This window comes from Schistocerca gregaria, chromosome 1, assembly GCF_023897955.1.
Source record: "Schistocerca gregaria isolate iqSchGreg1 chromosome 1, iqSchGreg1.2, whole genome shotgun sequence".
Taxonomy (NCBI): Eukaryota; Metazoa; Arthropoda; class Insecta; order Orthoptera; family Acrididae; genus Schistocerca; species Schistocerca gregaria.
In genome coordinates this window covers 366,891,383-366,918,264 of record NC_064920.1, presented here as the reverse complement: position 1 = coordinate 366,918,264, position 26,882 = coordinate 366,891,383, and the positions used below count along the sequence as shown (strand labels likewise).

Here is a 26,882-nt window from a genome sequence, read left to right as displayed (position 1 = left end):
GCAAAGATGTGAAGGCCTCACCTTATTTATTTTATTGTGCGAGTTATGTTTGGAGCAAGGAATCTGGAGTACTGACATCATCATAGCAAAAATATGTAATATATTACAAATTATCTTTATTAGACTTCACATTAAACAATACAGGCCGTAATATTACGGTTAAATACGATTAATTACAACTTTCATCCAAACGAATGATATTTACACAATTCAACTAAAAGGATGAAATGAAAAAGGACGACGCACAGACATGAGAGATTGTATTTTAATTACATCATGTCTTAAAGGAATTGCGCCTTACTAGCATGATTTTACAAGTCACCCTGATCAGTGACGCTTATTGTGAGAGTGATTAAATGTTTATACCTCACGGACGCTAATGAAGAAAAATAAACGTGAAAGAAGTTATTTCAGAATACAACCTATTTCAACAAAGAGTCATAAGCGTAGGAGACTTGCTTAATATTCCAAGACTACGTACATGACTTAACAAAGTAGGCGGAGAAGACATCAAGACGAAAACATTTCGTGCTGTAGCTGCTATTACGTTACCGTTTAACAGCTGCTGTTTGTCAACCCTGTATCATAGGAACTATTGTTTTGTAACTCTGACAAAACAACGCTCACTGTACTTGGAAACCAGCTATCAGCGATAGAATCTACGACGATACATTATTATGAACAGTCAGTTCATCGAGGAATCCTGTGACACCTGCGAACTTGTACATTTCCAAGACACTGCGTCCATTGTCTTCACAGTTAATTGATCGGTAACTTAAGTCTTATCACCAGCGAGGGCTTTACGCGACAAATCGGCATAGTTTTATTACTTACCCAAAACGACACCAATATTCAAGCTTTAGGATACGACACAGTACCAGCAACACACAATTGCAGGAAATACTAAGGCATTTACATAACGTGCTGTTAAGCACACTTTAATTTTCGGTTTATCAACGCAGGCTATTTGCTGCGTTTATTTCTAGTGTATTCGGAGGCTACTATGCACTGCAGTCATCTCAGTCTAGCTACCGTCGAGTTACTTTACATCTGTCTCCAAGCCAGTATGAACAAAATGCTGTACGCCATTTAGAATTCAGTATAGGAAAGAAAGCGCAATTTACGTAGTGCTAAAATGTTACAGATTATCAATAGTACGGAAATGATTATGTTATTAGCAATCATGACTCATGGTTGCGTAATATATATTTTCGTTGCTGCGGACATAGTCGATCAATCATTTTCGATGCGCTTTTTTTTCTTTCAAATGCTTGGAAAGAAATGTGATCAGCATTTGCAGTGCATAAAATTTCCACACAGAAGCTCTATCTCCTGACAAGACTTCTACGGTCACGTTTAAGACTATTATTTTTTATCCATATGATCAGTATCGGGACACTCCAGCTCGATATTAAGAGTTAAGTCCACAGAACTCCGTTTATTAAAATGGGTCATGTATCTTCTTGTAGAACGCTTGTACTACATTCAAAATGCTGTTGGTGCTTCTCGTTATTACCATCACAGAAAATTTCAGATTGTATTACAACAGAAAAAAAGCATAACACGAAATGATAAAGAAATTGCAGTGAACTGACGTACTAGGTACTTGCAAACATGAGTAGATTATCAAACAGGTATTTTCGTTGCAGACGTGAGAGGATACCTAGTAGGAATGGGATGCAACATGTTTAGCTTGTACATTTAGGATAAAAGATAAATTCAGTAAGACGAATTTCTTAATTTTGAACAAGGAAGCGAGATATTTGAACGCGAGTAGTGAGTGCTGTTTTACGCAACATGGCAGTTTCTCTAGAACAATTAATGCGAAGGTTGAAGTCTATATCAAAAAGACAATTAAACAGCAACCAAATTAATACACATCCGTTAACTTACAGTAATCCGTAGTTGGTTACATTAGATTAGTTGTCAATATTTTGTTACTACCTACCAAAAAATATGACGACAGCCACGCGGAACTAGTCATCCCGATATCACAATAACTGCGCCATATTTTTGCCATAGCGTCAAACTGTAAGTAAAGATTTGTTATCTGGTGATGTCGGCCAAAAAATTCGAAAAATAGTACGTAGTAACAAATTATTAGTGGTATATATGTAGTGTGGTTTCTTTTAAAACCTAAACATGACATTTTTATATCGGGAAGTGATGATCCATTAACAAAATAAAAATCAACTTTACAGGGATGCTTCACAACATAGAACACGAAAAAAGCAATTATCACGGTAGTAGTAGAAGCGTTATCACTGTTCGTAGAGCGTTTCAATTTGCTTTTGTAGAGTTTCATTGAACTGTAAGCTTTGTGAAACGATCACACATCAAAATATTACAGGTGTAGTTGTCTCATCAAAATCTGGAAAGTTTTCGTAGTATTCATGACTGGATTAGCAACGTCTGCTAAATCGACAAAAGAATTTCGAACATGTCTGTGGCTCATTTTTTGGGTGGCTGACTATATACTACTGAAGACAGAAAGCTTTCTAGGTGAAGAGGCTACCGGTTTGGCTCGAGATAAGATTTTTCTACAGTGGAATGGCCTGTAAAGTGTCGGAATGCCAACCAGTATTATTCAAACCAAACTTACCCACAGTGCCGTCGATTTCATTAGACACCGCCTGCCCAGCGAAGAAGTCACATTTGAGGGAGCTTTATCACTAAGACCTAGGGAAGTGAAACAGTTGTGGTCACTAACATAACGAGACAGATCTGTAGATCTCGATGTTACTCCACAGGTAACTGCGTCGGTGAAATAAACAGCATACCATCTCTGAAGTTCTATGTAGCATGAAAGTTTAGTACCAACACCTAAGTATACATGGATGAGATGTAATATATAAAGTAATAGATTAAGAACTTCATTAGGGATGCTTGTATTGATCTGGTTATGAAGAGTCTCCCTCAATGATAATATCAAAGCTCGCTTTAAGGTAATCTCCAAACCAATTCTCCTTAGACGGAATTCGACAGACTCCAGATGAAGATAATGATACCCGGTCTTGTGCCGATTAGGTGGGCTAAGGCTAAGTGAAAAATGAAGAAGATGATAGAGAATACCAAAATCGAAAATAGATATGAATAACATCAAAACTCTAGGGGACAATATAGAAGAAGTTGTAGAGTTAGCCTATTTTCGAAGCAAAACTACGCAGAATGGCTGAGGATAGGAATTTATCAGAAACAGATTGTCACAGGTTGAACTGATATCAAACATACAAGGAGAATTCAGGAAGATGTTCCCAAGATTTTAAGTCTGAAGCAAAGAATTGAACTGAAGTGAAATGAAATGTGCTACGCGAGAAGACTATACATAAAAGTGACTAGAACCATACGAAACGTGTTATACGCAATTATGTCGAAACCCAAGTAGCCAGAAGGTATATGGCATGCACAAGCACTAAAGAGAACTGGTGATGAAAAATGTCAGTGAAAAATACAGGTCAACTATTCCCGGCATCCGGGAATAGTCTGGCGCTGGAAGAGGTAACAGAGAGAGAAAAATCGCAATGGTAAGCAAATATTAGAATATGCATGATTATCGAAAATGTTGGGCGTAGGGGGAGTTGAAAAGAAAATAATGAAAAAGCAAGAGATGGAGCTACACACCATAACGGCTAAAATGCTAACAAATTAAACGGAAACTATCGGACAAGGTGCAGGAAGTATATTCAAACTTCTCGGAACTTTTTTTATCGGGCACTTGACAGCCAATGATTAAGTGGCGAGCGTTATCAGTATATGGCCGCCATTATCTTGATGGCTGTACACTGCCGAGACCGACCTATGGTAATGGCCGTGGGAGAGAGCTCGGTGAGAACAATCGGTCTTCACCAGGCTGTTACGGAACAATGCAGCTGTCGCTTTTATGTAACCTGCGCGGCAGCCTGATTAAGCAAGACGGTCTCGCAAATGTATTGAAGAGCCATAGTAACTGCTGGTATGAAAGCGATGTAAAAAACAATATGTACCTAAAACTGAAAACCTGGTAGACAGCAAAGGAAGGGAAACGGCAGAAGCAGCAATGTTCAATCATAAGATCTCAAACCATGAATATCCCATTTACCTAGAGGTAATGAAAAATGTTTGGACCTTAACACTAGGCGTTTAGATCACTCACACAGCGTGGAACAATGGCACTGCTGGGAATGGATAGGAGAGGAAATCCATCATTCTCGTATGAGGTGATTTGCTGAAAACATGGGTGACCATAACGAGGCTCATCAGACTGGAATTTGAGCACCATTGCTGGCAAATACGAAACAGAGGGAAGGAAGATCAGCGTTAGCATCAGTGAAAGACGTGGTCACTACGTGCGAACCATGAAGGACGGATGCATATAGTCCGTATCTTTATAAAAGAAATTTCATCAGTTTGCGGAACCAAGGGAAACCCAACTCTGGATGGCATAATATAAATCGAAACTATTCCTTGAATGACTGCTACATATAATTTGACGAAATGACTATCGTGACAAACTATATGCCCGTGGCACACTGAAGTACACGAGACAAAAATTGCTAGTCCTTGACTGCTTGCTGACAGTTATTCACTTGCTCGTCCACAAACAAAGTAAAATCGCAGACATACGCACGCGAATAGGATGAGAGTTACCCAATACGAATTTGCATCCATTCTAACCAAAGACAACATTGTTTTGGAGGTTTCGATAAAGGTGTTCGTGTTGAACACAAACACTCATCAGCATTTCGTGCCTCTTCGGCGTTTCATTGCTACCCTATTCATGCGCATTTTACCAGCGATCTGCAAACCGTCGAAAACATTTGAGGTTCTCCCATGAAATTCTTAATGGAGGGTCAGGAAATTATTTGCAGGAGAACTGTAGTATCAGTTACATACAACACAGAACCCCGCCTCCCCAAATACGTAGTATACGTCCCGCTTTCCTTCACATGTTAACGATGGAACATGAAAGTACATGACCTCACACATTATACAATACTGCATATGGAACTTCTTACAAGAAGAGGACAACGAAGCATTTACAGCTGAGTGATCTTTACATTAAGTTGAAGCATAAATTAATAATCAAATGCTGAATAATTAGGTGCTCGAAATAGGAAAATTATTTGTGAATGAGGTCGAAATTAGCATTTTCTGGAAACGAGAGTGTTTGGTACAGGGTTGACATACGCAGTGTTCGTTTAATGTTCGCTTGTTTACCGCTTTCTGATGTTTGAAATACATTCATTCCTTTGCGACATACGAAAAAAGTATGCTACAGCCAAATGTTTAGATGCCTGTCAACCATTAAGTTTTATAACCAGTGAGCTAGTTGATTTCATACTCGTCAGAAAGTTATTAGATAGTCGAACTAGGTTTCTGAAACTGCCACATCTTTTTGCTGCAGCATAGGAAGCGTAGAGAATTAAACTACTTTTGTGCCTGCACACCATAATTTGTAATTAGAAGGTCGTACGGTAAAACCAAGTACTGGTATATCTGCCACGGTCGTAAGACGCTTGGTCACAAATGCCAATCGCAAATTCTCATGTATCATGTAACTGGAATTCATTATAAATTCTCGATAGCGATAGTCAGAGAGACAGGAAGTGAACAGGGCTGGTTTTTAGCATCAGGTCTCGAAATAAGTAATAAGTCTGCATTATTTTTGATTGTCGGAAGCCCCCAACAGCAAGAAACAAAATAGTATCCTTCAGTTGTTATCTAGACAAGTTTCGGAACTGGAGTGGCAAATTCGGTATCAATTTATTTTTCTTTCACTGAAACGCACTGCGTAAATGGAAATCCTTACTGTTTTCGAATAGAAAATTTTGGAAATTTTGGTTAAGTTCCTATGGGACCAAACTGCTGAGGTCATCGATCCCTAGACTTACACACAGCTTAATCTTACTTACGCTAAGGACAATACACACACACACACACACACACACACACACACACACACACACACACACACACACAACCTCGCGGCTGTCTTCGAATACCATTTCACACTGTACATTTAGAAGAGGATTTCCTAATCACAGGTAAAACGCCTTTTTCTTCCTCTATGTCACGCACTATCACTTAAAAGAAGACTTTAAAACTTAATTCTACCGACAGAATATCCGACTATGAAGGCACAGCGTCCCAAAAGACACAAGAATCCGCCCTGTTTAAGTCACAATGTAAGTATCTCGTGCACAGTCTTAAAATGAAAAAGGGAATCAAAAACGTTTCTTCCGAAGGATAATTAAGGTTTACGGCTAACTTTCATTTAAACTCGCCCATTCAATGTGTATTGCACCTACAGTAGCACTGCACAATTGTCATGGGACAGCAGGCGAGATTCGTTACAGACAGACGAAGAGGGAGGAAGAGAGAGTTGGATTCTGGTTTACTGGAACATTACTTTCAGAGTCGTCAGAGAGGAGTCACAATGTCACTGAGAGTGACACGGCACGTCCACTATTACCGCCGGGAATGAGAGGTGTCACTCGACGAGCAGCCACTGGTAGGACATGGTGATGACGATGACGGCGACGCAGAGGAAGCAGACGAGCACGGAGGAGGAGGCGGCGGCGGCGGTGGAGGTGTCGCTGAGGCGGCGCCGGGAGCCGGCTTTGGCGCGCCGCCGCCTCCGCAGCGCCCGCTGCTCGCTGCGGTCCAGCGTGGGGCCCTCGGCCCCGGAGGACGAGGAGGAGCTCTCCTCCGAGTCGCTGGCCGTCACGTCGCCCTCCTCCGCTTCGTCGGCCGGCAGGAGAGCCGCCTGGCCGTCGGCGGCTGCGGCGTCCTCGTACTCCACCACCTGCACGTCGTAGCGGAACTTGACGCGCGACGCGTTGTCCGGGAAGGCGGCCGAGTCCCGCCGCCAGAAGAGGTGCCCCGAGGCGCGCCGGTCCAGCTTCCACTTGGGGTCCATGGCGGGCAGCTGGCCACTGCCGCGGTCGCCCCCCTCGTCGTCGTCGCTGTTCGACGCCGGGTCACGTGGTCCGCGCGCCACGGCTCGCGACCGCCGCTCCGTCAGCGCCGCGGAAGGCACTGCGGACCGAGCGGCCAGTCACTGTTTGTCTGGGAACCTGCCCACCCGCCAGCGGCCTTGCTGCTGCTTTCTCTCTGTGCTTGCATGTACTTGCACCTGTAGTGTTCGGGGACGCGTACGAGCAACCCAGTTCCTTCCACATATCGCACAGTGTAGAGGACGACCCATTTAAGGGGGGATAGGACGTCAAACGGGCCGACTTGGAGCAGAAGAGGCATCACAGGACATTTTAATTTCCAGTGTCTATACTTATACAAATAAATTCATAAAACTTTGTCAGCTTGACCAGGAAGGATTCAGGATTCACACTCATCGCAGTGGAAGTGAAAAAAACATAACAAAATAAAGTTTTTTAGATATGAAATTTCATTTTTTTCACTTACTGTTGGATACATTTGTTGCTATAGGTACATTCTTTGATGAATTTTGCACAGCATACAAACCATACTTACAGGTGTATGAAACTCTAGAATTTTCCAAAACGATTAAAAACTGTGGTAAAAATTGAGATAATTAATTACAAAATTTGATTTTTTTCCAAACATAAAATTTAAAATGTAACAGCTCATTCATTCTTTCATAGATTAAATAGATTCTAGAGTTTCAGACACCTGTAAGTATGGTTTGTATGCTGTGCAAAATTCATCGAACAGTCTCTCTTACTTATGAAGAAAAGTGAACCTATAGCAACAAATGCAGCCGTTAGTAAGTGAAAAAATGATGAAATTTCACATGTAAAAAAAATATTTTGTTGTGTTTTTGAACTTCCGCTGCTACGAATGTGAATCCTGAATCCTTCCTGGTCATGCTGACAAAGTTTTATGAATTTACTTGTAAAAGTATAGACAGTGGAAATTAAAATTTCCTGTGGTGCCTCTCCTGCTCCAAGTCGGCCCGTTTAACGTCCTACCCTTCTGAACTGACAATCCGCATGAAATGTAAAATAGACACTAGTTTCAGTTAAAGTTAAGGGCTGAGCGTCCGGCACTGGCCCTAACTTTTAAGATTCTTTCAGGGGAGGTTGTGCTGAGAACTAATTGTTTAAAAAGAATCTTCGATCGTACCGCCGTTTCAGAATTTATCATCATTTAAGCTAGCCAATCAGGTCGTCGCAAGAGGAGGCATCACCAAACGACGTCTTCATTTGGATTGCTCATCTAGATTAAATTTATTACTACCGGAAAAGGGAGATTTCGACTGGTAACGAGTATTTCCAGAAGTGGTTCAAAAAATGGTTCAAATGGCTCTGAGCACTATGGGACTCAACATATGAGGTCATCAGGCTCCTAGACGTAGAACTACTTAAACCTAATGAACCTAAGGACATCACACACATCCATGCCGGAGGGCCGGCCAGTGTGGCCAAGCGGTTCTAGGCGCTACAGTCTGGAGCCGAGCGACCGCTACGGTCGCAGGTTCGAATCCTGCCTCGGGCATGGACGTGTGTGATGTCCTTAGGTTCATTAGGTTTAAGTAGTTCTAAGTTCTAGGGGATTGATGACCTCAGATATTAAGTCCCATAGTGCTCAGAGCCATTTGAACCATGCCCGAGGCAGGATTCCAACCCGCGACCGTAGCAGCAGCGCGGCTCCGGACTGAAAACAACTTTTAATTCACGGGCCAACGGATATCTGTGCATTACCACCTTTTAGCACTTGCAAGGGGCTTAATGTATGTGTGTGTGTGTGTGTGTGTGTGTGTGTGTGTTTGTGTGTGTGAGCTCGCGAGTTGACCTGATTGGCTACCTTCAATGCTAAATAACTCGGAAACGGCGCAAAGTATAGAACTGTTTTCTTAATAATTACTTCTACGCAGAACCCTTACAACTTTTTGAGGCTGTTTTGTGACCGTCCTGTACACAACTATTGATCTACATCTACATAAAAACTCCGAAATCCACTTTGCGGTGTGTGACGTACGGTAGCTCCACTAGCACTAATTTTGCCATCTCTCTGTTCCATTCGCGAATTTCTCTAATGTCTCATTTCGCGACACATATGTGGGAGATAGTAATATGTTGCCCCACTCTTCTTCTGAAGCACACTCCCGGAATTTCAATATAACCTTCTTCGTGATACACCAAGTCTCGGGACTGCCAGTGGAGTTTGTTGAGCATGTCTGTAATGACCTAACGCGCTTGCTAAACATTCACGAGACGGAACATTCCACTCTTAGCTGGATCTCCTCTATCTCTACAATGAGTCCTAACTGGGAAGCGTCCCATTCTGATGAACAACACTGAGCAATAGGCTGAATAAGTGTTCTGTAAGGCAACACTTTCGTAATGAATTACACTTCCGCAAGCTGCTTCCATCAAATATCAGCCTGATCTGGTTACAATTCGTCTTATGTGGCCATCACACCTTAAAGCGATTCGGACCGTTGCCCTTAGTTATTTTACAGGTATTGCTGTTTCCAGTGCTTTTTAATCAACAGCGTAATCGAATAGTAATTGACCTCTCCCCCGTTTCTGCGCTGTATGTTAAATTTATCTTCTTTCTGTGTCACCTGCCAGTCGCTGCACAATAATCGACCCTCTGCAAGTCTTTCTGCAATTCGCTAGTCTTCTAGCTGTCTCTGACGTTTGGTTCCCATTTGCGGGAAACATCTTAGGAGATAAATCGGCATTTCCATCTAAAACTCAAGTATGACTTCAAATTTATAAAACTGTATAGAGGACACCACCATTCGTTATGGGATGTCGAATGCGTGATTATGTCTGTCTCGATTAAAAGTAATCGTCCGTTACTGTCGATGGAGCGAAATCGTCATCCATATTTTATTATATTTAACTGCCTCCGTTTTCTGTTGAAATTATTATGGTGTTTCCAAATATCTTTTGTCATTCTGTCCAACACTTATTATCAAGTGTTCTGTTGGCTAAAGCGCTGGTTTTGCTAAATTTCATTTCATTGCCTCCCCTTTGATAAATCATGTTCCTCTACGGTCGGTTTATAAGTTTGAGGGAAGCGAGGGTTCTTTTACGTTCTGCAACGCTGGTGTTAATTATTTATTTCGTGGTTCCAATGTATATGTCTCTAAAACTGAATGGAATTGTATATAGGCTACCTGTCGCTATTGGATGATGTACATGTTTTACACATTCGGGTATTCTTTTATTTTACTGCTTGGTTCAAAAATTGTTGGAATCTCACGTCTGGACAAAACTTTTTCGGTTCCATCAGGAACATCGATAATATAAGGGAAGGAAACATTCCCTGTTGGCGGTCGTTGTTCCTCATCAATGGTGTATCACAAACGTTGTGCTCGCTCTTCCTACTTAATGAAGTGACCATTTCTTAAAAATCGACCGTAAATAATTGATTCCTCTTGTAATTAAAGTGCCGGGCATATTTTAGCATCTCTGTCACCAAGGTTGTAATAATACTTCTTTTTTGCCTTGGATTGTTAAGACTCCTGTGGAGGTATCGAGATCTGTTTGTGTTGCTTTCTTGTACGTCTTATGGACCAAAGTTCCGTATGCTGTACAGCTCTACAAGTTAGAGGTCCCCTTGAGATACCGATGCAGTTGTCAATTTACTGAAGATTTATCCGTCAGATGGGAACGTGAGTGAGTAGTTTGATACATCGACCACGATCTCTCGAACCTGAAGTTTTAACAAAAATAGATACCGGCTGTGAAAGCCTACGTTATATTAAAGATGCTCAGATTCTGTTGCGGAGTATACTCTATGACGAAAATAGCTGACGAAAGTGTCTCCGACGTCGCTCATCCAAGGAGGTTTAAGAAGGATTCACAAGAATAATTTGGTTACTAAAAGCAGAAGTGGAACATATTTCTGATCGACAGAGGGTACAATAGGTCCACCTTCATGAACAAATCGAGGTGGTCTTTTCAACTTCAGCTAGTGTATTACACGTATGTTCATCACTATTATGTGACCAGCTTACGCTGTTGGAAGTAGTGCCGACGTAAATTTCCCGATCAGTCTTCTGGGTTAAATCAGTAATCTCTCCATAGGAGATCTGAGCGTGTCGTGCTGTTTAGGACGGCTCGCCGACTGGTTGAGTCGTTAAATTCGGTGACTCGTTTGTGCTATTCAGGACAATGCGACTATGTACTCGTACTAACTATTCACTCGCTCCCTTCCTTTCATTCCATTCATAAAAAGATGAACACTACAGCATTCCCTCCCAGTCACCTATGTGTTAGAGTACACACCTGGCTATTCACGACAGATTGGAGGAATCGGTGGACAACGACTACCAACAATGGCTTGCCGAAGTAGTCAGTGCCGGATTCCTGCATTATCTCCAGCGCTTCTGAATGTAATGTGCACTTTTCTCGGTATGTCGGTGCCATCAGCAAAATTTCAAACCTGTGGATGCTGTCACACGTGAGCATAGGGCACTCCAGATAGTAATACGCACATTGAATGAGGATACGAAGCCCGTGACACGTCTGTTATCTGCTATCAAACTTTCAATGGCATTTCCTGTGGCGCAAGAGCAATTCATTACACAAACCGTATATAAAAAGAAGAATATATTGCTACAAGCAACGAAGTAATGTGGAATCGCCACCAACAAGCTGCCAACCTTTTCGTCGGATATGAGGTTCAAAAACGTAAGGGAGGACAAAATGCTTCGCACCTCTTTGTATAGTTAGCATTTTAAATATTTGTAGGATTATTTATACGTTGGTGGAAAAGTGGTGGGCGTACTGGAAGACATAAGCTGAGACAACTGAGTAAATTTCGAAAGGTATTACATTTCAGTGACCGCACTGTCCTTTCATTTTGCTTTGAGCTAACACATAACAAAGTGTGCGGCTAACGTGTAACGTGAGCTACATTCCATTGTACTGTTGCCTCTGTGCGTAGCATACACGATCCGACAAACGACGTACATCATTAAAGGTAACACAAATCACAGCGAAAGATATCAGATTGTCATATGAAAATCTCAATTATAAGGACACTTGAGAAAAACCCAGGTGTAGTGGATTCACCGTAGGAATAAAGAATGACGAGCTAAAATTTAGATCTTTGTGCACATGTGTTTGGACAACAGTGATGTCAGCCTAACGCAGGGAGATAACACAAGCGTTCTCTGTAATTGATTTGAAGATAAGAGACTAAAGAGGCACGTAGATGTCTCGTCGTTTACAGTGGAAAACTTCGAAGGCTACTCCGTGGAAATTCTTGTGGCTGGGTAGCTACATTCACGGTATGTACAGCATTCCTCCGTTCGCCGTGACAGAAACCGCTGAACAGTAACTTCGAGGGTGGGTAAAACGAAAAAGCGTAAAGTGTTCAGTTTCACTGTGTCACGAGGGTTCATTTCATTTATGGTGATCATTTGCTTTAGTGCCTTGATATGGATCATTAGTTATTTTTATTCTACAGAAGGCACTTCGTTGGAGTGTACGTGGTTCACCAGAGGTCCAACAAAATGTAACCTCAGGGTTCCACCCTTAGTCTGAAATCCTTCACCAGCTCAACTTCTCCCGCTGTTATCAAACATGTTAGTTTGCGTGTGTTACCACATATGGTATCACGGCTGTAAGACATTATGTAACATTTAGTTCATTATTGACTTCGTCCCAATTATCAAACTTTTGACTGTTTGTGTGGTATCAAGTTTCCAACAGTTTCATTTTTTCACTTTCCTGACAACCGCGTTTCATTTGCATTTGTTTCTGTGCCTACACATCGATAGAATTTATTTACAGCCTCCGTCGTTCCTTTCTAAGTTTTGACTAACATCCCGTTTGAATCATTTTCATCGTTTTGTTTGTACATCAGTGCCTGTTTTCCTAGTCATTAATAGAAATTTAGTATAAGCAAATTTTTATCAGAATTGTGGTAACGCTGACGAAGTACATCGTTTATCGGACTATAAATGCTACATATAGAGGCGACAACATAGTATAATGTAGTGCTTTAGACGCAGGTTTTGTCATTCGTAAGTTCAAACGAAAGCGGAAGGACAGTTCCGTCGCTCAGACTTAACTTCCAAAAGGAACTCCATCGTTTCACCTTACGTCTTCTTGTAGCTCCATCACTTTTTCAGCCCACATATAAGTAATCATTTACACATAAAACGTACCTTACACATGAAACTTCTGGGCAGATTAAAACTGTTTGCCGGACGGAGACTCGAACTCGGGACCTTTGCCTTTCGCGGACAAGTGCTCTACCATCTGAGCTACCCAGGCACGACTCACGCCCCGTCCTCACGGCTTTACTTCTTCCAGTACCTCGTCTCCTACCTTCCAAATTTTTCAGTAGCTCTCCTGCGGAACTTGCAGAACTATCACGCAGGAAGTTTCATATCAGTGCACACTCCGCTGCAGAGTGAAAATCTCATTCTGGAAACATCCCCGAAGCTGTGGCTAAGCCATGTCTGCGCAATATCCTTTCTTTCAGGAGTGTTTGTTCTGCGAGTTTCGCAGGAGAGCTTCTGGAAAGTTTGGAAGGTAGGAGACGAGGTACTGACAGAAGTAAAGCTATGAGGACGGGGCGTAAGTCGTGCTTGGGTAGCTCAGATGGAAGAACACTTGCCCAGGAAAGGCAAAGGTCCCGAGTTCGAGTCTCGGTCGACTTTTGATCTGCTAGGAAGTTTCGTATCGGCGCACACTCCACTGCAGAGTGAAAATCTCATTCTACCTTAGACATGGTTTTACTTTCCTTAAGCTCTTGTAATCTTTTTTCTTCCCGTTCTGTCTGTTGCAAAAACTGATGTATTCTTATAATTGAGACGAAAAACATGGTATGACTGGGAGGTGACAGTGGCTATAACACTGGACTTGCATACTAGAGGACAGAGTTTCGAGTCTCCTCATTACCCTAGATCAGCCATGTCAAACGCCGGGTTCCTACCGTACAATGCGTGCAGTGCTCGATCTATAGTGTCACTGATGTTACCAACTCCTTCCTTCCTTTCTTCCTTCCTTCCTTCCTTGTACTTCGACTCCGTAGTGAACTGTTGCGTCGCCTTGTTACAACTGAACCAAACCCTAGTAAATCTTAAGTATCCGTCTTCCTTCTTAGGAACAAACAAGCCAAACGGAAACACCGAGTCATATGGCAAGGGGAAGAGCTGAATCATACAAACAGCCCAAAATATCTGGGAGTAACATTGTACAGAGCGCTGACCTTTAAGCAGCACTGTCACAACACTAAAAAGAAAGTCTATGCCAGGAACAACATACTGCGGAAGCTAACAGGTTCATCGTGGGGAGCCCAACCACACGTTTTGCGCACCACGGGTCTGGCGCTGAGTATCTCAGCAGCGCAATACGCGGCGCTAGTTTAGAGGATTGCTCACACTAAGCAAGTTGACAACGCCGTAAACGAAACTGTACGTATTGCCACAGGATGCCTCGAACCAACTCCCAAAGAGAAAGTTTATCCCATCATATGCACAGCACCACCCACTATCCACAGACAAGTAGCCGCCGAGATCGAAACAAAAGAATGATCCTATACACCCGATGCATATGCACCGAAAACAACGTGTGCCGCTGAAATCCCGCAGGAGTTTCAATGAAACTACTGAAGAGCTCGCCACCAAGCCCATCGCAAGGCATATATCTCTTTGGGAAGAAATGGTGCCACACTCCACAATGGAACTACTTGAGGAAGGATCTGCAGGATATCATGCACCTTTTACAACTTTGAGGTCATTAAGAAGGCTGCGCACTGGAGTAACTGGATGCAAATCAAATTTATTTAAATGGGGCTACAGTGATAGCGATAGGTGTCAATGCGGAGCAATACAGGACTTGGATCACCTATTGATTTGCCCAGATATGTCTATAACATGCACTAAAGACGCTATTTTGAAAGTCAATGACAAAGCAACCTACGTTGCTAATTACTGGGAAGGGAAGATATATTTGGTGCATCCGGATACGGAAAACGAAGAAACCTGAACCAGATTGTATACCGATTAGGTTCCTTTCAGATGACGCTGATACAACAGCTCCCTACTTAGCAATCATATAGAACCGCTCGCTCACCGATAGATCTGTACCTGCAGATTGGAAAATTGCGCAGGTCGCACCAGTGTTTAAGAAGGGTAGTAGGAGTAATCCATCAAACTACAGACCTGTATCATTGACATCTGTTTGCAGTAGGGTTTTGGAGCATATACTGTATTCAAACATTATGAATCACCTCGAAGGGAACGATCTATTGATACGTAATCAGCATGGTTTCAGAAAACATCGTTCTTGTGCAACGCACGAAGTAATGGCCGCTATCGACAGCGGATCTCAAGTTGATTCCGTATTTCTAGATTTCCGGAAAGCTTTTGACACCGTTCCTCACAAGCGAATTCTAATCAATCTGCGGGCCTATGGGGTATCGTCTCCGTTCTGCGACTGGATTCGTGACTTCCTGTCAGGAAGTAGTAATAGGCGGCAAATCATCGAGTAAAACTGAAGTGATATCAGGTGTTCCCCAGGGAAGCGTCCTGGGGCCTCTGCTGTTCCTGATCTATATAAATGACCTGGGTAGCAATCTGAGCAGTTCTCTTGGGTTGTTCGCAGATGATGCTGTAATTTACCGTCTAGCAAGGTCATACGAAGACCAGTATCAGTTGCAAAGCGATTTAGAAAAGATTGCTGCATTTGATGCCATCCACGGTCCCTAGCATGGCTTGTGAAGTCTGCCGAGCATGCGATCGTCGTCTTCTGCGTGTATGGTGTGGCAGGTGGCAGTTGACGCTAAATAACGAAAAGTGTGTGGTGATCCACATGAGTTCCAAAAGAAATCCGTTGGAATTTGATTACTCGATAAATAGTACAATTCTCAAGGCTGTCAATTCAACTAAGTACCTGGGTGTTAAAATTACGAACAACTTGAGTTGGAAGGACCACATAGATAATATTGTCGGGAAGGCGAGCCAAAGGTTGCGTTTCATTGGCAGGACACTTAGAAGATGCAACAAGTCCACTAAAGAGACAGCTTACACTACACTCGTTCGTCCTCTGTTAGAATATTGCTGCGCGGTGTGGGATCCTTACCAGGTGGGATTGACGGAGGACATCGAAAGGGTGCAAAAAAAGGGCAGTTCGTTTTGTATTTCACGTAATAGGGGAGAGAGTGTGGCAGATATGATACGCGAATTGGGATGGAAGTCATTAAAGCAAAGACGTTTTTCGTCGCGGCGAGATCTATTTACGAAATTTCAGTCACCAACTTTCTCTTCCGAATGCGAAGATATTTTGTTGAGCCCAACCTACATAGGTAGGAATGATCATCAAAATAAGATAAGAGAAATCAGAGCTCGAACAGAAAGGTTTAGGTGTTCGTTTTTCCCGCTCGCTGTTCGGGAGTGGAGTGGTAGAGAGATAGTATGATTGTGGATCGATGAACCCTCTGCCAAGCACTTAAATGTGAATTGCAGAGTAATCATGTAGATGTAGATGTAGGCCAGAACTCCCGTTGGTCGGCAGAAGACAGAACACAAACGAGAGCCGAGAGGCGGGGCCGGGCAGCCCTGCAGATACTGACCACAGCTGGCAAGATGCCCACTGTGCCGCAACCTCCGCAGCTGACGAATAGTCAATACGCGTCACTGTCCTCCATGCCATCCTCCTCTCCTGCATTACGATTGCTGCGGACACTGTCAGGTCAACGTCGATACATACGCCCCTCTACCTTACATGTGAAACAGGTCAGCTTTCCGTGTACTTCATTCTTCATATTGTACAACTGCATTCGATTTCTTGGTCGAGGCCAGTAAGTCATTATGACGTCATCGGGCTCGACCCCGGATACAGCAAAATCAGCTGTTTACGGAGGAAGAACTTTTCGTCTTTGGAGTTTGACAGGGAGGACGGAAAAGTACTTAAATGAACCTCCCATTGTCGGAGTTCACAATTGTGCAAAACTTTTTAAAATGCATAACAGCTGCAATTTATTGTAGAAATTATTTCCACTGTTGAAATTTCGACATAGAGGAGACATTGTACGTGGAATTCGTTGAAATTTGACATTTTCTGTTTTCTGCCCCATAATGTACCGTAAGATCAAAAAGTCAGTATAAATTTGAAAATTGAATAAAATCAAGGAATAATGAAAATAGAGATTGAAAATTGACACACATGCTTGGAATGACATGGGGTTTTATTAGAACCAAAAAATGGCGCTTCATCTGATCAGAATAGCAATAATTAGCATAACAAAGTAAGGCAAAGCAAAGATGATGTTCTTTACAGGGAATGGTCAATATGTCTACCATTATTCCTCAACAATAACTGTAGTCGAGGAATAATGTTGTAAATAGCACTGTGAAGCATGTGCGGAGTTATGGTCAGGCAATGGCGTCGGATGTTGTCTTCCAGTATCCGTAGAGATGTCGGTCGATCACGATACACTTGCGACTTCAGGTAACCCAAAGCTAAGAATCGCACGGACAGAGGTCTGGTGACCTGGGAGGCCAAGCATCACGAAAGTGGCGGCTGAGAACACGATCACCACCAAACGACGCACGCAAGAGGTCTTTCACGCGTCGAGCAATATGGTGTTTTTTTTTTTTTTTTTTTTTTTGTTCTAATAAAATCCCATGTCATTCCAAGCATGTGTGTCAATTTTTGCCCCTCTATCTACATTATTCTGAGGTTTATTAAGATTTCAAATTTATACTGATTTTTTGATCACCCGGCACTTTGAACTTTCCTGAACATTTCGGTGTATAGTACATTAAAATCAGACGACGGTGAGACCTTCAAATAATATTTTGAATGTTGACGTGTGAGTGCCAAATTTCGAGGCTACGCATACACTGCCACAGCTGAGCAGTCATATCTTGGGGGCTGCACAGTCTAGAAGGAGCTGAATTGCTTTGTTTTGTGCCTACTGCTACGTCTCAGAAGTTGCCATTACGAATAAACAAAGCAGTCCTTTGTTTCTGATAGTTTTCGTTAAAGGTAGTGTGATTATCGGCTATTTTTGTAGTAAGCTAACTTTTATTGCAGAATGAGAGAGGTGTCAGATATGTGAATTACTTAGGTGATGGAGTCAGCAAGGCTTTCATTGCAGTACAGAACAGTAAGCCACAGGATGTTCCTATCCAAAAACTTGAGTGTGGTTCAAATGGCTCTGAGCACTATGGGACTTAACATCTGTGGCCATCAGTCCCCTAGAACTTAGAACTACTTAAACCTAACTAACCTAAGGACACCACGCAAATCCATGTCCGAGGCAGGATTCGAACCTGCGACCGTAGCCGTCACGCAGTTCCAGACTGAAGCGCCTAGAACCGCACGGCCACACCGGCCGGCGCTTGAGTGTGTAGGATATGTCAACAAATGGACAGCAACACGTTTGCGTAACCTAAAAACCAAGTTGGGTAACACAAAACTGTCTGATGGCAAGACAATAAAATGTCCTGGAAGACTAACGGGCAAAGTAATTGATGAATTAAAGGGATATTGTGGGAGGCCGTTAGAGATAACTTTGACAATGTAGAGAAGATGAAAAGAGGTGTGTAGAGCACTTCCTTTCATCTAATGTCAACCGATGAAAAGCCACCTCCAGCAAACACTTGGTGTGAATGTAGGCAAGCTGAATTTTCTGGTACCCTGCATTAATTTACACATACGCATTCTCTTCCTTTGGCAGTAATGGAGGCAATCAAACCCATTTACAAATATTTGGCAAATCCTGAGCTACTGAAGAAGTGTTTGCATGGGAAGACGCAGAACGTCAATGAGCCCTTCAGTAATGTGTGTTGCCGTGTGCCTAAGAAAATGTATTTGTTGGCCTTATGATTCTAAAGTTAACAGTGTCTGATGCTGTAATAACTTTTAATGGTGGGAACTATGAAAGACTTAAGGTTCTGGAGAAGTTAGGGGTAAGATTTGGACAGAACACAGCTAAAGGACTGAGGGAACTAGATGCGCTTCGTGTACGTGAAGCAGAGTTAGCTGCTTAGCAAATGACAAAAGAAGCAAGCAAGAAAGAAAAGGAGGAGGCAAGCATTGGGCTGTTGTGACACTGAAGAAGACACAGACTAAGAGCTAGGGCAATTCTAGTGCACAAAAGACGCAGAAATGTAAGTCTCTATAAGAATTTGTAATAAAACAGTTTTAAACCTCAATATCTCTGAACTACGTTTTTTGCAATAAATGACCAGTTTTTAAAAAAAAAGTACTGTTGGTGGAGACATGAAATTTTCACAACATGCCAAGTGTGAGATTCAACACATATGGAACTAGAATAGTTAAAATATCCTGAGTTGTTTTGTTGTTATAATCACTTATTTACAAAATTCTGTCAAAAAATTGAATGTTTTGAAAAAAAAAAGATTACATGCCTGACAATACAATTTTAGTAATAATTCTAGTTCGGCGTCTCTAGAAAGGTGCTTTCAATAATTATGGAAAATTATAATTTGTGTGTAAAAAAGTTTCCATGATAATGGGTCACAAAATTAGATAATTTAACATTGGCGGCATAAGACATACAATGTCGCCTTAAGGTAATAATGCGGACGACTTGCTTTGGCACAAGTCATACTTTAAGAATCTCCTGACATGTATTATGCCTTCGTCGTAAATGTGCCATTTAACAACATTACCATATTTAACATAATTCCCAATGAACAACTGTTATAGTGTTTACATGAGAACTGCCTCATCTCACTTAACCGATACTTCAGCTGGCTGTGCAAGAAGCGGTGGCGCAAATTTCACGATTTGTATATAGTACTTCTCTGTATTGCCTTCCATACTTTGTAGTAAGTGATCCCACTGTCGGACGGTGATGTTTAGGGGCCTATGTGCGTATAGCAACAGCTAATACCTAGCCACCAGACTGGGCCCATCCTTTTGCCAATCAAAGTACGGCCAGTGAAGGTTTATAGCGCTAGTGACATCTACATCTACATCTACATGACTACTCTGCAATTCACATTTAAGTGCTTGGCAGAGGGTTCATCGAACCACAATCATACTATCTCTCTACTATTCCACTCCCGAACAGCGAGCGGGAAAAACGAACACCTAAACCTTTCTGTTCGAGCTCTGATTTCTCTTATTTTATTTTGATGATCATTCCTACCTATGTAGGTTGGGCTCAACAAAATATTTTCGCATTCGGAAGAGAAAGTTGGTGACTGAAATTTCGTAAAAAGGTCTCGCCGCGACGAAAAACGTCTATGCTGTAATGACTTCCATCCCAACTCGTGTATCATATCTGCCACACTCTCTCCCCTATAACGTGATAATACAAAACGAGCTGCCCTTTTTTGCACCCTTTCGATGTCCTCCGTCAATCCCACCTGGTAAGGATCCCACACCGCGCAGCAATATTCTAACAGAGGACGAACGAGTGTAGTGTAAGCTGTCTCTTTAGTGGACTTGTTGCATGTCACGGTGGTTACAACAAAAAAATAAACCGTCAGCGTAGAGAATTAAACCAAAAAGTTGTTGGATGGAAAGAAGGCAGTAACTTATTTTCAAGTATCACTAATTACATTCATGTTATGAATATCGCAATTACAACGATTTATATAGGTGGCCTACTCAAGCTTTTGAATTAATGTTACATTTTGGGATCGCTCTTAGCTATGTGATCATGAAAATGCTATGAACAGAGGTTCAATCCCTAAAAAATGCAGGGAAACGTAGTGTGTAACGTCCCATTGTCACTGGTGAGGTCGATAAAGATTGTGCTCAAGCTCGGACTGGGGAAGAATGGGGTAGGAATTCGGTTGCGAACTTTCGAAGCTGTCTAGGAAGACCATACTAAACCTAAATATGTACAGTCGGATATAGATTTAAAAACCTCTATTCTCGGCTAAAAGTACGGTGTCACCACTCTGCACGTGGGTCATTCATTCATTTACTTGCAGCTAAAGTTGATCGCCGGCCACGTTGGCCGAGCGGTTCTAGGCGCTACAGTCTTGAACCGCGCGACCGCTACGTAGCAGGTTCAATTCCTGCCTCGGGCATGGATCTGTGTGATGTCCTTAGGTTAGTTAGGTTTACGTAGTTCTAAGTTCTAGGGGGCTGATGACTTCAGCAGTTAAGTCCCATGGTGCTCAGAACGATTTGAAGCCAACAGTTTATCTTAAAGAAATTTTGAATACGAAACACTATTGGCGCACATAATAGAACTGTGTTCGAGGGTATGAGATCTGTATACGGTTAAACTAACTGGGAACATCGGTTGTGTGTAAGCATCGCTTCGCAAGTAGACGTTTAGTTTTAAAAAAAAGCTGACACAAAATCCTGTAATTTGTCGTACTGCACATATTCTATTAGCGAAATTAATGAGATGACAGATTAATGTATGGCACAATTAAATAGGTTCCCAGCCATGTACTTTACCAACATTTGCAGAATGGAGATTAGGATGCTAACCTTTGTCGCATCTCCATAGATATTCATAAAGATATTAAAATGCTGGGGACGCGGACGTCCTAAAGGTCATGATCATTGGCTTTCGGGCCACCTTGGTAGCCTTTCCGAAGCAGGTAAGTGTGTAAACTGTTCACGTGCCGCCGAGGTTGAAGTAAACCGTGAATGGCAAAATGGCGCTATCCAAAACATGGCCCAAGCAGCTGCAGTGCACAACACGCCATAGATGACAGAGATGAACGACCGATGCCGAGATGTGTTTGGGCGAATAGACTGCAACTGTTGAGCAACTGACAGCCCAAATGAACTAAGGAACTACCAACAGTGACTCATCCACAACCTGTCAGCGGAAGTTGCTGCATATGGGCCTCCGCAGCAGGCGCCTGGTTCGCGCTTGCATGCTGACAGCTGTTGATCCACACGAAGGCTGTAATTCTACCTCTACATCATACTCCGCAAGCCACCTAATGGTGTGTGACGTTGGGTACATTCGGTACCACTATCTGATTCCCTCCAACCCTGTTCCACTCGCGAATATTTCATGGGAATAATGTCGGTATGCCTCTGTATTGGCCTAATTTCTCGAATTTTCTCCTCGTGGTCAATACGCGAGATGTATGTTGGAGGAAGTAATATGTTGTCCGACACCTGAAAAGCGCTGTCTCGAAATTTCAATAGTAAATCGCTCCGTGATGCGCAGCACCTCCCTTGTAACGTCTGCCAGTGGAGTTTGTTTATCTTCGTAATGCACTCTCGCCAGCTAAACGATCCCGCTGTTCGCTGGATCTTCTGTATGTCCTCTACCAGTCCTACCTGATATGGATCCCAGATATATGAACAATATTCAAGAATCAGGTGAACAAGCGACTTATAAGCCACTTCTTTCGTGGATGAGTTACATTTCCTTAAGATTCTTCGCGAGGAATCTTAGTCTGGTGTCTGCTTTTCCCACTGTCTGTTTTATATGGTCATGTCACTTAAGGTCGATCTGGATAGTTACGCCTAGATATTTTACGGCAGACGCGGTCTCCAGCTGTTTTTCATCAATAGTGTAGCAGTACAGTAGTGGATTTCTTTTCCTATGTATGCGGAATATGTTACATTTATTTGCGTTCAGGGTCAACTGCCAGAACCTTCACCATTCAAGAATTCTCTGCAGGTCGTTCTGCAAATTCTTACTATCTTCTGGCATTGCTGCTTTGATACAGACAACGGCTTCATCTGTAAATAGCCTTAAAGAGCATCGTACGCTTTCTACTAGATCACTTATAAGGAACGATCCTATCACACTTCCCTGTGGTACTCCGGATATCACCTTTACACCTGTCGACTTTGTTCTGTCTGCAAGAAAGTCTTGAACACAATCGCAAGTCTGCTTCGACACTCGTTTAGGTCGTATTTTTTTCATTAAACGGCAACGCGGCACAGTGTCAAATGCCTTACTGAATTCAAAGAACACGGCATCAACCTCAGTGCTGTTGTCCACTGCGCTGTGGATCTCATGGAGGAACAGGATGAGCTGAGTTCGCAGGATTTCTGTTTGCAGAATCCATGTTGATTTTTATAGAGGAGATGTTCATTTCCAAAAGCATCGTAATTCTTGAGCATAAAACATGTTCCATAATACTACAATAGATTGATGTCAACGATATAAATTTATGTATAGTTGTGTGGATCTGTCTTACGGCCTTTCTTAAAGACGGGAATGACCTGCGCTTTTTGCATTCGTCATGTACCATTCGTTGCTTAAGCGACCTACGATAAATTACTGCTAGAAGGGGAGCAAGTTCTTTCGCATAATCTTTATAGAATCTCATAGGTATATAAACTGGTCTTGACGCCTTTCCACTACTAAGCGACTGTAGCCGCTTTTCAATTCCACGATCGGTTATCTCAATATCTGCCATTTCGACATTCGCTCGACGATTTGAAGTATGGACAGTGTTACGATCTTCCGTGATGAAACAACTTCGGAAGACCGAATTCAGTATTTCGGCTTAGTCTCTGTTATTTTCCGTTTCGGTGCCGGTGTTGTCGCTGAGAGAATGAATAGATGTTTTTGACCCACTTACTGATTTTTACATACGACCAAAATATCAGGGTTTTTACTCAGATCGGTTGACAATGTCTTAGTTTCAAAATCATTGAACGCTTCTCTCATTGCTCTCCTTACGCTCATTATCGCTTCGTTCTGCTTTTGTTTGTGAGCTGGGTTTTTACTTCTGTTGAATCTGAGATGAAGTGCTTTTTGTTTACGTAGTGCTCTTCTAACACGACTATTAAACCATGGTGGATCCTTACTCGGAACATACTTGTCTATGGCATCATGACGGTGCCTAATTGTTCTCCACATCTTCGTCCTCATCACTGAATATTTGATGGTGACTGCTGAGATATTCTGATATTTGTATCCTGTCACCCTTGCTGAGCAAATTTATCTTCCTACCCTTCTTAACATTCCTTGCAGGACCCGTCGTCATAGAATTCAAGAATATTTCCTTCGTCTTATTTGGTGAAGGAGTTTCGGAAAACCGTGTTTAATAACTCTGCTTTAATGGTACTGTCATCAGGAACTTCACCGTTGTTATCGCGCAGTGAAGATATTGACTGCGTCTTGCCACTGGCGTGCTTTATATATGACCAGAATCTCTTTGGGTTTTCTGTCATATTCCGAGACAAAGTTTCGTTGTGTGAATTATTAAAAGCATCTCGCCTAGAAGTACGCGCCAATCTTGGGGATTTTGCGTTCTTTTAAATTTGGCATGCTTTTTTCGTTGCTTCTGCAACAACGATGTGACCAGTTTTGTATACCATGGGGGATCAGTAACATCATTTATTATGTGGTATATATCTCTCAATTGCCATCGATACTATCTCCTTGAAGACATTCCACAGCTTTTGTACACATACACGATCAGATCGGAAGGAGTGAAGACTGTCTCTTGAAAAGGCGTTAAGAGCATTTTTATCAGCTTTTTTAAATAGATATACTTAGCGTTTCTTTTTGATGGGTGTAGGTGTTACGGTATTCAGCCTAGCAGCAACTGCCTTGTAGTCGCCAATCTCTGTATTCGTCACAATACTCACTATTTGTCCAGGATTACTTTTTGCTAAAAGGTCAAGTATGCTTTCGCAAACATTTACGCTTCGAGTGGACTCATGAAGTAATTGTTCAAAATAGTTCGTCGTCCGAAGGGTCAAGGACAGAGGAGGGATCGTTACAGTCTGTCTGCGAAATGTTTTCGTGGACTTCCCTGGGTGATGTCATTTTAGAAGAGACAGTGGATCGACACATGTACGCATCTATCCTTGGACACCACGCCCACCATTACATGCAGTTAATTTTTCCTCGGCACGATGGCATATACCAGCAGGACAATGCGACGTGCCACACAGCTCGCAGCCCACATATTCAGTTGGAACAGCACCAGGATGCGTTTATCGCACCCCCCCCCCCCCCCTGTCGACCGAACTCCGCCGATTAAATCCAATCGACAATCTATAGGACCGTTTCGATCGGGCTACTCGTGGCATGGATCCTCAACCGAGGAACCTAGCCCCGCTGGCCACGGGACTGGAGTCAGCAGTGGTCCACATCCCTGTCGGTACGTTCCAGGAGCTCAGTGACACACTTCTTGTACATCTCGCAGCGGTCTGTGATACAAAGCTTTATTATTTATGCTTTTAACATGTGGTCACATTAATGTGACTGGACGGTGTGTAATGTAAACGAGACTGATCAGACGAGCGCAATGATACCATACGCGTCCACATCCTACGACTCACTTTCGTCTGTTGCACATAGAATGTTATTTTAAGAAATACCGTGATGTTTTCTGAATCACCGAGAATAACTAGAATGCAGTCACCCCCAATACTGCAGATAGGTATGACTTTTGCATAAGATTGGAGTGCACCCGGTGCTGTGTAAATAACTTCGTGCTGTGATGTTCGCGAAGCAGCTTCTAGTGACGTAAAATATGTATACAGTCGGCCATAAGCATTACCGGCGTTGTTTGTGAAAGACTTCTGCGACGATCAGCCAGCGGACGCAGCACATGACGGACGTTTGGAAATACTTTAACAACTTCAAATAGCTATGAAGTTTTACTGCTGGTCAGTTCATTTGCTTCGAAAAATAGCTTTCCTGAAAACCCGTAACGAAATATTTTCCTTATTTCCCTGTTTACAGTATCCACCAATGTACACAAGAAAGGAAGAACTACTGACAAAAATAATACGAGAGTCCACGGTGCCACATTGCACAACGGTGGGCAAACGTAAAAGCACTTACTGCTGCTCGAATTGAAATCACGATTACCGCATTCCGAGGTTCCTAAGCCTGAAAAAGTCAAAGGTGGATAGTTCATTTAGGAACAGGAATTCTAAAATACATGTTTCTCTAACATTTAACAAACTTTTTACAGTTCTAAATTTACTTACTACGGATAAACAGAACTAAGAAGAAAGTGATGAAGAACAACGACTTCAATAACATCGACAGTAGAAGAATAACATCATTTCCGATATCTAGGATGGAGAAATGTAATGAGTCTTCAGAATAAGATTAATGTAGTCGAAAATAATTTCATACAAGAAGAGTTCCAGTGCTATCAAATAGTCAAATATGACTTAGAAAGAATTTCCAGAAAGAGTATGTTAATATCGTATGGAAGTGAAGCTTGGCTCTTGGTAAATCAGACAGAACTAATATACTGGGTGACAATTACTGAGCTATATGAAATAAAATCGTCGTAACTTCTGAAGGGTTTGCGTTAGGACGTTCAAGCTGCACTACTGGCCGCGGGGCATGAAGTGAATTAGTACGCTTTAGCAACGAAGTCCTCTTTCATTTGGATTCGTACGTCAGTTACAAAACTGCCGCATTTGGGGGATCCACGTTTCGTGGTCGAGAAGTCTCTTCGCCCTCAACGGGTGACTGTGTGGTCTGCAATATCCAGTAATGGAATAAACGGCGCGATATTCCTTGATGACACGGAGGCTACCGAACGGTACACGAAGGTTTTAGTGGATGATTTCATCCCATTATCCAAAGTGACCCTGATTTCGAAAATGGTTCAAATGGCTGGCTCTGAGCACTATGGGACTTAACTTCTGAGGTCATCAGTCCCCTAGACTTAGAACTACTTAAACCTAACTAACTTAAGGACATCACACGCATCCATACCCGAGGCAAGATTCGATCCTGAGACCGTAGCAGCAGCGCGGTTCCTGATTTCGACTAAATGTGGTTCATGCAAGACGAGGTTTGACTCCATCGAAGCAGGAGTGTGTTTGATATCCTGGAGGAGCACTCTTGGGGATCGCATTCTGACTCTGGGTTACCCAGAGGCCATTAGCACGCGCCTCCTTTGGTCGCCATATTTTCTGGATCTGAAAACATGCGACTCCTTTTTGCAGAACTATATTAAAGACAATGTGCACAGCAATAACCCCTAAACTATTGCTGAGCTGAAAACAGCCATTCAGGTGGTCATTAATAACATCAATGTTCCGACACTCCAG

The 26,882-nt window shown here is 42.5% G+C and overlaps 2 protein-coding genes across 2 annotated transcripts in view; both read right to left on the bottom strand.

Annotated features, from left to right (window-relative positions):
• LOC126346894 (uncharacterized) overlaps positions 1-26,882 on the bottom strand; it is a 482,372-nt gene that overhangs the window by 45,056 nt on the left and 410,434 nt on the right. The gene's annotated exons all lie outside the window — the stretch shown is intronic.
• The window catches only part of LOC126346910 (uncharacterized), a 34,987-nt gene continuing 8,204 nt past the window's right edge, over positions 100-26,882 (bottom strand). The window contains exon 2 of the mRNA XM_050002227.1: positions 100-7,017. Within this exon, the coding sequence (XP_049858184.1) occupies positions 6,470-7,017 (548 nt within the window). The 3' untranslated portion in view covers positions 100-6,469. The remainder of the gene's footprint in view (positions 7,018-26,882) is intronic.